Source organism: Dipodomys ordii, unplaced genomic scaffold (assembly GCF_000151885.1).
Source record: "Dipodomys ordii isolate 6190 unplaced genomic scaffold, Dord_2.0 Scaffold86, whole genome shotgun sequence".
NCBI classification, from domain to species: domain Eukaryota; kingdom Metazoa; phylum Chordata; class Mammalia; order Rodentia; family Heteromyidae; genus Dipodomys; species Dipodomys ordii.
The window spans coordinates 3,682,006-3,693,772 of NW_012267302.1; the positions used below are offsets into that span (position 1 = coordinate 3,682,006).

General features: G+C 40.2%; 1 protein-coding gene across 1 annotated transcript in view; it reads left to right on the forward strand.

Moving 5' to 3' along the window:
• Nucleotides 1-11,069, forward strand: part of Vdac2 (voltage-dependent anion channel 2) — a 15,580-nt gene extending 4,511 nt beyond the window's left edge. Inside the window, exons 5-10 of the mRNA XM_013025686.1 lie at nt 2,808-2,960; nt 3,055-3,107; nt 3,444-3,671; nt 5,917-6,067; nt 9,371-9,428; nt 10,509-11,069. Coding sequence (XP_012881140.1) covers nt 2,808-2,960; nt 3,055-3,107; nt 3,444-3,671; nt 5,917-6,067; nt 9,371-9,428; nt 10,509-10,600 — 735 coding nt within the window. The 3' untranslated portion in view covers nt 10,601-11,069. The remainder of the gene's footprint in view (nt 1-2,807; nt 2,961-3,054; nt 3,108-3,443; nt 3,672-5,916; nt 6,068-9,370; nt 9,429-10,508) is intronic.
• Nucleotides 11,070-11,767: the final 698 nt, after the last annotated feature.

An 11,767-nucleotide genomic window follows, 5' to 3' on the forward strand; every position in this document is an offset into this window, starting at 1 on the left:
CTTTCTTTCTTTCTTTCTTTCTTTCTTTCTTTCTTTCTTTCTTTCTTTCTTTCTTTCTTTCTTTCTTTCTTTCTTTCTCAGTGTGGAGCTTGAATTCAGGGCCTGGGTTACTGCCCCTGAACCTCTTTGTGCTCAAGGCCAGTGCTCTATCACTTGAGCTACAGCACCACTTCCAGTTTTTGAGATAAGGGTCTCATGTTAACTTTTTGGCCTGGGCTGGCTTTGAACTGCTATCCTCACTCAGATCTCAGCCTCCTGAGTACCTAGGATTATAGACGTGAGCTACTGGTGCACAGCTCACTTTCTTTTAATGCCCATCAGTTGTGGGCATAAAAATATTCAGTGAATAACTAGTAAGTTGAGTATAGTAACCATTTATGCAGTGCCATATTCCAGCAGTCCTGCATGAAAATTTCTGCATGGATTTTGAGAGTTTATGGAGTTGGCTGATTTGAGTATCTTTAAACAGTTTAGTATTTGTATTTTTGTATGTAGATTTCATTTTTTATTTTTTGGGTCCGGTTGTGGGGCCTGAACTCTGGGCCTGGGCGCTGTCCCTCAGCTCTTCAGCTCAAAGCTAGCACTCTGCCACTTGAGCCATAGCGCCACTTCCGGCTTTTTTCTTTTTGCTTATGTGGTGCTGAGGAATCGAACCTAGGGTCTCAGGCATGCAAGTCAAGCGCTCTACCACTGGGCCACCTTCCCAGCCCTGCATGTAGATTTCAATTCACAAATTCCTATAAAAGGGTTAAAGTAAAATTTAAGCTTATGTAATTACATTTTCTAAAATTTTTTGAGATTGTTTTATGGGTGGATGTATCATTAATTGAAATATTACTGATAGTTTTGACAAATTATTGCTGTAGTTTATATAACTGACATATGTTAATCCTGTTGTTTTTTTTTTTTCCCAGTTCCCAGACTTGTTAAGTTTCTGGGATTTTGTGTTTGTCATTTGATTTCTGTCATTTGATTTCTTTGGCATTTAATTGTGGGTCAGTGGCTTGGTAAAGTTAACAGGTTATAGAGCCGTGAATTAGTGCATTTCTTGTTGGGGATTGATTACCACTCATCTACTTTCCAAGCTTGGTTTTTCATGTGTGTTTGTGCGCGCGTGTGTATGTGTGCATGTTCTCACTTAAATTTGTTGAGGCTCCTTACAGACACCTGGCTCTGTGTGGGTATGTATGTAGGGGTGTGTGTGTGTGTGTGTGTGTGTGTGTGTTTCAACATCAAAGGCCTAAAAAAATGGAAAAAGATTTCAATGCTTGTGTTCTTAAAAGCTTTCGAGTCAGAGAGACAAACTTAAAACTGGGAATATATCAAGAATTGAGTAATATCAATTACTAGATGGGTAAATCAAGTCATTGAAAAGGAAAGGCTTATTGTAGATAGGGAAAGTAATATGGACATAGGTTTTGACTTTACAGTGTTGGGATATGTGTGTGTCTGTGTAGACTGGTTCTTGATCTGTGGGCTGATGGATGACAGCAGGTCGGGCTGATTAAAAATTACTGCTTGTGGGCTGGAAAAATGGCTCAGTGGTAGAGTGCTTGCCTTGCATGCATGAGGCCCTGGGTTTGATACCTCAGCACCACATAAGCAGAAAAAGCCAGAAGTGGCATGGCTCAAGTGGTAGAGTGCTAGCCTTGAGCTGAAGAGCTGAGGGACAGCGCCCAGAGTTCAGGCCCTACAACCCACCAAAAAAAAAAAAGTTGTACATATTTTCCATTTTAAAATTCACTGTTTTAATAGTGATTTCCTTTTATGTAAAGTACATGCAAATGAGCACAGCTTTCATAATGTTAGTTCAATTTAACCCTCCACAGATAGGAAAAGTTTGTGTTCCTCATTGTTACACATTTAGCAAATGACATCTAAACTGGCTATCAGAACTTGTAACTTTAGATCACAAGTAATTTCCTTGCTTGGTGCTGGTGGCCTACACCTGTTATCCTATCTACTCAGTAGGCTGAGATCTGAGGATCACGGTTTGAAGCCAGTCAAAGAAAGGCCACAAGATTTTCTCAGCTGTGACTCAAAGTGGTAAAGCACTAGCCTTGAGCACCAAAGCTCAGAGACAAGAACCAGGCCCTTAGTTCAAGCTCCAGTATTGGTGTGCGCCTGCGCACGCACACACACATACACAGAGTTATTTCTTAACATAATCTAGTTGAGTGTATTTTATTATAGGGTTGAATGCCAAGCTTAGATTTTTACATTTTTGTTAACAAAAGCATCTAATTTTAGGAGATTCTGCCAAATACTCTATTTTCTAAGTGAACAGTAACTCCTGTTTCCCCTCATTCTGCAGGTGTCACAATTTCTGATTGAAGTTTTCTTTGGTTCTGGTAATAGGGTTTGAACTCTGGGCCTTGTGCTTGTACTTGGCTTTTTCACTGAAGACTGGCACTCTACCACTTGAGCTGTGCCTTCAGTTCCTGCTTTTTGCTGGTTAATTGGAGATAAGAGTCTGGGATTTGTCTGTGTGAGCTTGCTTCAACTCAGTCATCAGATATCAGCCTGTTAGGTAGCTAGGATTACAGGCTTGAACCACCTGGCTGATTTTTTTTTTTTATCCTAGATAATTCTGCCTTAGTAGTTTTAATAAAAGATGTACAGATTGTTGTTTCCTTGAATTAGCTACAGGTTAATTTGTAATTGACTGGTTGGAAATAGCCCTTAAGTTAGATGAAGTCTTTGTCATTCTTGTATATAGCATAAAGTTATTGATGTTAAACAAGTTAGGTAGTACTTTCTTCCAAGATTATGAGAGGGTTCATTAAATTTATGTATTGCCTTACTAGGAATTCTCAACATCTGGTTCATCTAATACAGACACTGGTAAAGTTACCGGGACTTTGGAGACCAAATATAAATGGTGTGAATATGGTCTGACTTTCACAGAAAAATGGAACACTGATAACACTTTGGGAACAGAAATCGCCATTGAAGACCAGGTAACATTTCAAAAGTGTGCTTTATTAATTTTTACTTTTAGGCTTCAGGTAGTGTATAAAGCTGAATATAAACATTTTTTTCCTTCCAAAATAGATTTGTCAAGGTTTGAAACTGACATTTGATACTACCTTCTCACCAAATACTGGGTAAGCATGGATATTTTAACCTGCTTTCATTGACTTGCTTTCAGATATATGCCTCTTTTCATTGTGGCATTAATTTAAGTAATTAACTTGTTCTAAGATGCTTCTGTTTCACCAATTGCTACTTCTAGAAGCAGTTCTGTGCTAGTGGCAGTCCAGTTACCTCCTGTGCCCTTACTTTTAACCATTGGACTGTTTTGTAATGTGTTGCTTTCCAATCACACTGTAATTTATTTAAATAGTATTATGTACTCTTGTACTGTATATTATATATTGTAAATTACATATTGTAAATCTGTCACTGGTATCACTATTAAGGGAGTTTGTTCTTTTTTCCAGAAAGAAAAGTGGTAAAATCAAGTCTTCTTACAAGAGGGAATGTATAAATCTTGGTTGTGATGTTGACTTTGATTTTGCCGGACCTGCAATCCATGGTTCAGCTGTCTTTGGTTATGAAGGCTGGCTTGCTGGGTACCAGATGACCTTTGACAGCGCCAAATCAAAGCTGACAAGGAATAATTTTGCAGTGGGCTACAGGACTGGGGATTTCCAGCTACACACTAATGTGTAAGTATTTGTTTGGCTGTAGGGTATTTTGATACAGACCCTTAGAGGATGGCATTTGATTTGTCTCTGGACATCTCTTACTAATCTATAGTTTTAGCCCAAAGGATTTCTCTTTAATTGTTTGTTTGTTTGGAAATGCCCTTGGCCATTTCTAGAATGTTCTTCAGAAGTAGGTAGTAAAAGTATTAGTTTGACTTTGGTTGCAGAAAGAATAAATACTCACTGTACTTGAGTTATGATATGCTTTTAGGAGAGGCATTTACACATTGGTAAACTACCAGTATGTTCTTTTGTGTGTGTGTGTGTGTGCTAGTCCTAGGGCTTGAACTCTGGGCCTAGGTGCCATCCCCAAGCTTTTTTACTCAAGACTAGCGCTTTACCACTTGAGCCACAGCTCCACTTCCAGGACGTGCGTGTGTGTGTGTGTGTGTGTGTGTGTGTGTAGCAAGTTTTACTATGAAGCCAAGGCAACCTTAGGCACTCCAATCTTTAGTATGTGTGTGTGTGTGTGTGTGTGTTGATGGTTAATTGGAGATCTCATGAATTTTCTTGCCCTGGCTGGTGTGTGTGTGTGTGTGTGTGTGTGTGGTTAATTTTTTGAACCATGATCCTCAGATATTAGCCTCCAGAATAGTTAGGATTACAGTCATGTGCCACCAGTGCCTGGCCAGTATTTGTGTTCAATACGGATTTGGTAGGATTGCCTAAAGTGTATGAAGTTTGTTTTGTTTTGTTGTGGGTTCGGTAGTGGGGCCTGAACTCTGGGCCTGGGCGCTGTCCCTCAGCTCTTCAGCTCAAGGCTAGTGCTCTACCACTTGAGCCATAGCACCACTTCTGGCTTTTTGCTTTTTGCTTACGTGGTGCTGGGGAATCGAACCCAGGGTCTCAGGCATGCAAGGCAAGTACTCTACCACTGAGCCACCTTCCTAGCCCCGTGTATGAAGTTTTTACCTAATGCAAATGAGATAAATATGCAAAGCACTTAACATTTTTTTCCATCATTAAAACCAGTACATTGGTAAATAGCAGAGAAACATTTATTTATTTGTTTGTTTGTTTATTTTGGATCTGGTCATGGGACTCGAGCTCTGGGCCTGGGTGTTGTCCCTCAGCTCTTCAGCTCAAGGCTAGCTCTCTACTGCTTGAGCCACAGCACCACTTCCGGCTTTTTTCTTTTTGCTTATGTGGTGCTGAGGAATCGAACCCAGGCCCTCATGCATGCAAGGCAAGCGCTCTACCACTGAGCCACCTTCCCAGCCCCCAGAGAAACATTTAGAAAAACCTTTTGCCATAACTTTCAGCTAGCATATAAAATTTTTCATTAATAATCTGATTTTTTTTGTACATATATATTTAATAATAGGGATTAAGCCAGAGCCTAGACAAGCACTCTACCACTGAGCCATTTCCCTAGCTCACCAGAGTGTGAATGCTCAAAAGGTTAGGACTTTCTCTATTGGGTAAATTTTGTTTTTTGTTTTTGTGCCAGAACTGAGGCTTGAACTCAAGTTCTAGGCGCTGTCCCTGAGCTTCTTTTGAAGTTCAAGGCTCGTGCTCTACCACTTGAGCCACAGCTCCACTTCCAGCTTTTTGGTAGTTTATTGGAGATAAGAGTCTCAGGTTTACCGGGCGCCCATCGCTCACGCCTGTAATCCTAGCTACTCAGGAGGCTGAGATCTGAGGATCGCGGTTCAAAGCCAGCCCGGGCAGGAGAGACTGTGAGACTCCTATCTCCAATAAATCACCAGAAAACCGGAAGTGGTGCTGTAGCTCAAGTGGTAGAGCGCTCGCCTTGAGCTGAAGAGCTGAGGGACAGCACCCAGGCCCAGAGTTCAAGCCCCACAACCGCCAAAAAAAAAAAAAAAGTTTCAGGTTTACTGCCTGGGTTGGCTTCAAACTGTTACTTCTTTTCAATAGCAGTGCCCATCTTGTTTGGAATATTTTGATAATTTGATTAGTAGTAGTATTCATTTTAGAGCATGATTAGTAGAGTGGATAAGTGTACTGTGACTTGTTTTTCTAATCCTTGCATTGGAGATACAGTTAGAAAAAGAAAGACTAAAAATTTCAGTGGGCATTAGAGAGCAACATGAGTAAAGAGTTTTCCCCCTACTGCTTCTGGAGATGAAATCTTATACTAATGAGCGCTGGCAGTGACTTACATTTAAAAGAAATGCTACAATGTTGGCCCACATCTTAGAATTGATAACATTGTCTATTTTGAATTTACCAATTTAAAATACAGCAACGATGGGACAGAATTTGGAGGATCAATTTATCAGAAAGTTTGTGAAGATCTTGATACTTCAGTAAACCTTGCTTGGACATCAGGTACCAACTGCACTCGTTTTGGCATTGCAGCTAAATATCAGTTGGATCCCACTGCTTCCATTTCTGTGAGTATTTCTGTGGGCTTAGAGTGGGGTTTTGGTTTTGGGAGTGAATCTTGGAGTATGTTAAATTGTGTTGAAAATTTGAACTGTGATTCACACACATTGTCCTATTAGCAGATTGACTGGGTTTAGAATTTGGAATGCTGACTTTATTATGGAGACAGTGTTAGAGAGTGGATTTCTGTGTTTAATTTAAAAAACTTTTTTTTTAATTTATTTTTTATTTGTGAACATACTGTACAGAGGGGTTACAATTACATGGGCAGGATAATGCATACATTTCTTACCAAGCATTGCAGCCTCCTCCTTTGGTTTTCCCTTCACATCCCTTCCCAGCCTCCCCCCTCCCCCCTAATTTAAAAAACTTTTAAGTTGATATTACCCATGAGTTCCAAGTCTGGATATAGCCAAGTTTTGTGTCTTTGAGGAAATAATAAGTGTTAGGGAATAGTAATACTTTTATGATTAATTTTACTTTGTCTTATTCTGGTTTATGCAGTATCTCCAGATTTGATCTAAGAGTTCATTGGTACAAATGACAGATTTGCAGGCAAAAAGCTGAAGCTTGGCAAAGAAAGGACTTCAGACTAGTGCTGTTGGGTGGGGAAGGGAACAGAGCCAGTGTGAACTCATGTCTTGATTTCAGTCAGTCTGGAGTGCCTGGTGTTGTCCTTTAAAGCCCTGTATCTTGAGGACTCCCTCCACTTTCTCAGTATGGGATGGTCAGCCACTCTGGTCCTATCCTAGGTTCTTCATACTTTAATTTGCTCAGTGAGAAGCCGAAAAGGAACAATAAATGAATCAACTTTGCCAATGGGAAAAGTATTCAGGGTACTTAGTGGGTTGAGTGGGAGAGAGTGCAGTGTGAGGGTGCAGAGGGTCTGGCTTCCATTTCAGCAGCTGTTCCTATGTGTCAGTTGCTTATAGGTCAGGGACTGCCTGGTCTGTATACACTGGCAATGAAAGTTAAGCCACCCATCACAGTTAAATTTCTGTTACATAAAATGCTCTTTATCCCTGAGGACAATGCTTTATTATTTTGGAAGTTGTCTTTTAATATGAAGTCAATTACATAAGCTAGTTCCACCATAAATACATAAAATTCCCATCATCCCCAAACAGTGCTTCCTACATTTGCCAAACACATTGGAAGTTTATATTTCACTGTTTCAAATAGGAAGTCAGTGCTCTGCATGAGTTCTGTAGTCTAGGCATTTAGTTGTTTTAGCCCTAATTGTACAAGAAGTACCCTGAATACTTTTCCCATTGGCAAGGTTGATTCATTGATTGTTCCTCTTCTGTTTCTCACTGTACTAAATACCTCAGGATTCACACAGCCCACTATTCTCATTGCTGTTCTCATTAAATGTATGTCTGTGGACCACCACAGATTGAATGCCAAGCTTCAGAAGTGCCTTGGTACTCGTATGTCATTGAGTGACTGCTGAGAAATTAGTTTGGAATCTCACCTAGGTAGCGCCAGCTACTCATCCATTAATACCAACAGTCTTGCATCGCCTAATGGTTTTTTGATGGTTGGCTCCTGCAGTTAAATAATGGGAACTTGTATCCAACTGTTTCTAGCTGTTAATTTGTTGGGCAGAAGATGGTCATTAGTGGAGTTGTTTTTTTGTTTTCTGGTCCTGGGGCTTGGGCTCTGTCCCTGAGCTTCTCTACCACATGGGCCACAGTGCAACTTCTGGCTTTTTTGAGTATTGGAGATGAGAGTCTCATGGCATTTCCTGCCTAGGCTAGCTTCAAGCCTCAGTCCTGGGATCGCTTGAGCCCCTGAGTAGCTAGGATTACAGGTGTGAGCCACCAGTGCCTGGTTTTTTGTTTTGCTAGTCTTGGGTCTTGAACTCAGGGCCTAGGCACTGTCCCTGAGCTTTTTGCTCAAGGCTAGTACTCTACCACTTGAGCCACAGCACCACTTCTGGCCTTTTCTGTTCATGTGGTACTGAAGAATCAAACCCAGGGTTTGCATGCTAGGTAAGCACTATTGCCACATTCCCAGCCTCCTGGCTTTTTTTTTTTTAATTTGGATTTTTATCGCTAACTGTAGAATATTTGTTTCCATTAATATAAAATAGAGTGATTTCTTAACTTGTCATTTGCCTTTTACTGTCGTTAAGTAGTTGTACAAAGGAACTGTCATTTAACAAAACTGAAGGTATTCTTGAGACAACTCACATGGTCATGGGTAGCTTATGAAGACTTAGCTATAGTGTTGACTTATAAGTGCTGTGTGATTTTTTTTTTTTTGGTTTGTACAGTTAAGTCATTGCTTTTTTTTTTTTTTTTTTGCCAGTCCTGGGGCTTGAACTCTGTGCTTCTTTTGCTCAGGGTAGCACTTGAGCCCCAGCGCCACTCTGGCCTTTTCTGTTTATGTGCTACTGAGTAATCAAACCTAGGGCTTCATTCATGCTAGGCAAGCACTCTAACCACTTAAGCCCCAAGTACTTTTTAAAAATGTTTTATGCCTGTTTTTATATTTAGACTAAATAAAAGAATGATTTTTGGGCTGGGAAGGTGGCTCAGTGGTAGAGCGCTTGCCTTGCATGCCTGAGGCCCTGGGTTCAATTCCTCAGTGCCACATAAGCAAAAAGAAAAAAAAGCCTGAAGTGGCGGTATGGCTCAAGTGGTAGAGCACTAGCCTTGGACTGAAGAGCTGAGGGACAACGCCCAGGCCCAGAGTTCAGGCCTCAGGACCTGATCAAAAAAAAAAAAAAATGATTTTTGTGAGAGTGGGTAGGCCTTTTTTGGGGAAGGGGTACTGGAACTGTGGCTTGAACTCAGGGTAGTTTGCTCAGCCTTTTTTTTTTGGGGGGGTACAGTCATGGGGCCTGAACTCTGGGCCTAGGCACTGTCCCTCAGCTCTTCAGCTCAAGGCTAGTGCTCTACCACTTGAGTCACAGCGCCACTTCCGGCTTTTTTCTTTTTGCTTATGTGGTGCTGAGGAATTGAACCCAGGGCCTCATGCATGCAAGGAAAGCGCTCTACCACTGAGCCACCTTCCCAGCCCCATTGCTCAGCCTTTTTGATCATGGCTGGAGTGCTACCATTTTAGTCCAGTGTGAATAGGTAGGCTTTTTGTGCTAGGTGGACAAATTGAGGGCCTGTGGACACATACTAACTAATTCTTAGTTGCTGGATAACTTTAAATGGCACTTGATTTTTGTTTGGTTGAGTTCATACTACTGTATCTTAACTATCACATGAATAAGAGAGTTTTACTGTTCAAACCATGTAGTAGCTGTGTCTGTTTATTTAAAAATTTTTCTTACAGTGTTTTATTTTTTCTTTTAGGCAAAGGTAAACAACTCTAGTTTAATTGGAGTGGGCTATACTCAGACTCTGAGGCCTGGTAAGTATTCTTGATAAGTAGATAGTATTTTAAATTTTTTGATTTTTAACTTACTTTGCAAACATTATAAGCATGTAGAAGAGTTGCTTCTTTTTTTCATTTCTTTTTTTTTTTTTTTTTGGAAGTTTCAGTTGCAGCTTATCATGACATTTGTCCCCCAGGTATCTAGTACTGGTTTCTGGAGTTACGTTTTTAGAGTTAAGTATGGGTTTTAAGTCACCTGGGAAGTCTGTTCATGATACAACAGGTGTGTAGAGAGTTTTGTAATTTGAGTAAGCTCCTCAGTTCACAGTTTAAACCATTTGTTGACAAAGTTCTAAAGTGTCAGGTGATGATGGGTATGCTGGTGGCTCATACCTGTAATCCTACTTAGAAGGCTGAAACACCAAGGATCAAGGTTCAAAGCTAACCCTGGCTGAAAAATCTTAAGAATCTTCTATTAATGAATAAAAGTTGGAATTGGTGGTATGGCAAGTGGTAGAGCACCAGCCTTGAGTGAAAACCAGAGGGCCTTCAAGTCCCAGTACTGGTACAAAAATAAATCTAAAAAATCTGTCAAGAGATTTTTCTCCCTCTCAATAGAATACTCCCTCCCTATTATGACTACTTTGAAACCTACTGAGAGAATAATTAGTTAATAGTCTTTGTCTACATCCACTTTTTCTCTACACATAACTTTTTCACACAAGCTTAGGAAATGTATGTTTCATAGACATGGATACATATTCATAGTACGCATAGCCTAAGAATAAGAAATTACAATAACAATATACTGATACATCTAAGAAAATTAATAGGTAATCTGTGTCAGTTTGTCACATTTCCCCCAAGGGTCTTTCTGGGTATAGTATTTTGAACTTGTTATTTGTTGATAACCTTTTTATGCTATATGACTTTGGTACCTTACCAACAGTTCTTCCTGGTATTTCTACTTCCAAGCGCCATCTGGTGGCTAGCACTAGGATATTTAACTGGCAGGCTGAGGAAGTGATGGAAAGCCACACTCTGTGTGGCCTCAGCAGAAGATTCACACTAGTAGTGAAGTGTTTCAGCTCATCCTGGTGATTTGCTTTGATACAGGTGTGAAGCTTACACTGTCTGCTCTGGTAGATGGGAAGAGCATTAATGCTGGAGGCCATAAACTTGGGCTTGCCCTGGAATTGGAGGCTTAATCCAGCTGAAAGAAACCTCTGGAAATGAATATCAGAAGATTTGGCCTTAAATTTCCATTGTGACCAGCAGGCTTTTTTCTTCCCCCAAGAAGGTGATCAAAACAAAGGATAATCTAAACAAGAGCTGTATTTTAAATATTAGACAGTTACTTGTTAGCTGGTTTCTAGTTCAATTGGTTATCTAGTTACCAATGCTGCAGTCGTGCAGTCATCTATACATTATTTAAATGTATTTAACTGTTAAATGCGCTACCCACCAATAATGAAATAGACCTTTATGAAAACTGTGCAATTGTGTGCATGTTTGTTTTTATGTTCTTTTAACATTGACTATTGCCATTGAATGAAATAGATCAGTGGATGTTTTAAGATGAGGTTAAAGATTTTTTTTTGTTAAACTCAGCCATCATTAGAATTACTTTTGCTATACAAGAACATTACAAATTATGAATAAAACAAGTATACATAATTAATGGCTCCAAGTACTTGCAGAATTAAAACTTTTCCAGCTAGAGTTAAATCTCTCTGGTATGTAGTTCATACTTTATTTTGCTGGTGAGCATTTTTGCTCTTTATGTAAATCTGTGCCACAAGGTTCCCTGTGCCCTTCGAGTAATCGAGTTTTTTAAGACACATGCTTCCACAGTCACAGTTTCTAAGCTTGTACACATATTAAATTATTGATGACCCCAGAGATGGGAAGTACTAAGTGATGAAGGAAAAACGTAGTTTGGTGCAGTAGATCCTTAGTATCTGTGGGTATGTTATTGCAGGGAGATTGCCATTGAGGAAGACCTAAATGTTAAGGACAGAACTCAGTGCTCTAAAATTGCTACAAATTTTTATAGAAATTTACCTATTTCAGGGGCTGGGAAGGTGGCCCAGTGGTAGAGCGTTTGCCTTGCATACATGAGACCCTGAGTTAGATTCCTCAGCACCACATAAGCAGAAAAAGCTGGAAGTGGCGCTGTGGCTCAAGTGGTAGTGTGCTAGCCTTGAGCTGAAGAGCTGAGGGACAATGCCTAGTTCCAGAGTTCAGGCCCCGTGACCAAAAAAAAATAAAATAAAATTGGGCTGGGAAGGTGGCTCAGTGGTAGAGCACTTGCCTTACATGCATGAGGCCCTGGGTTCGATTCCTCAGCACCACATAAGCAAAAAGAAAAAAGC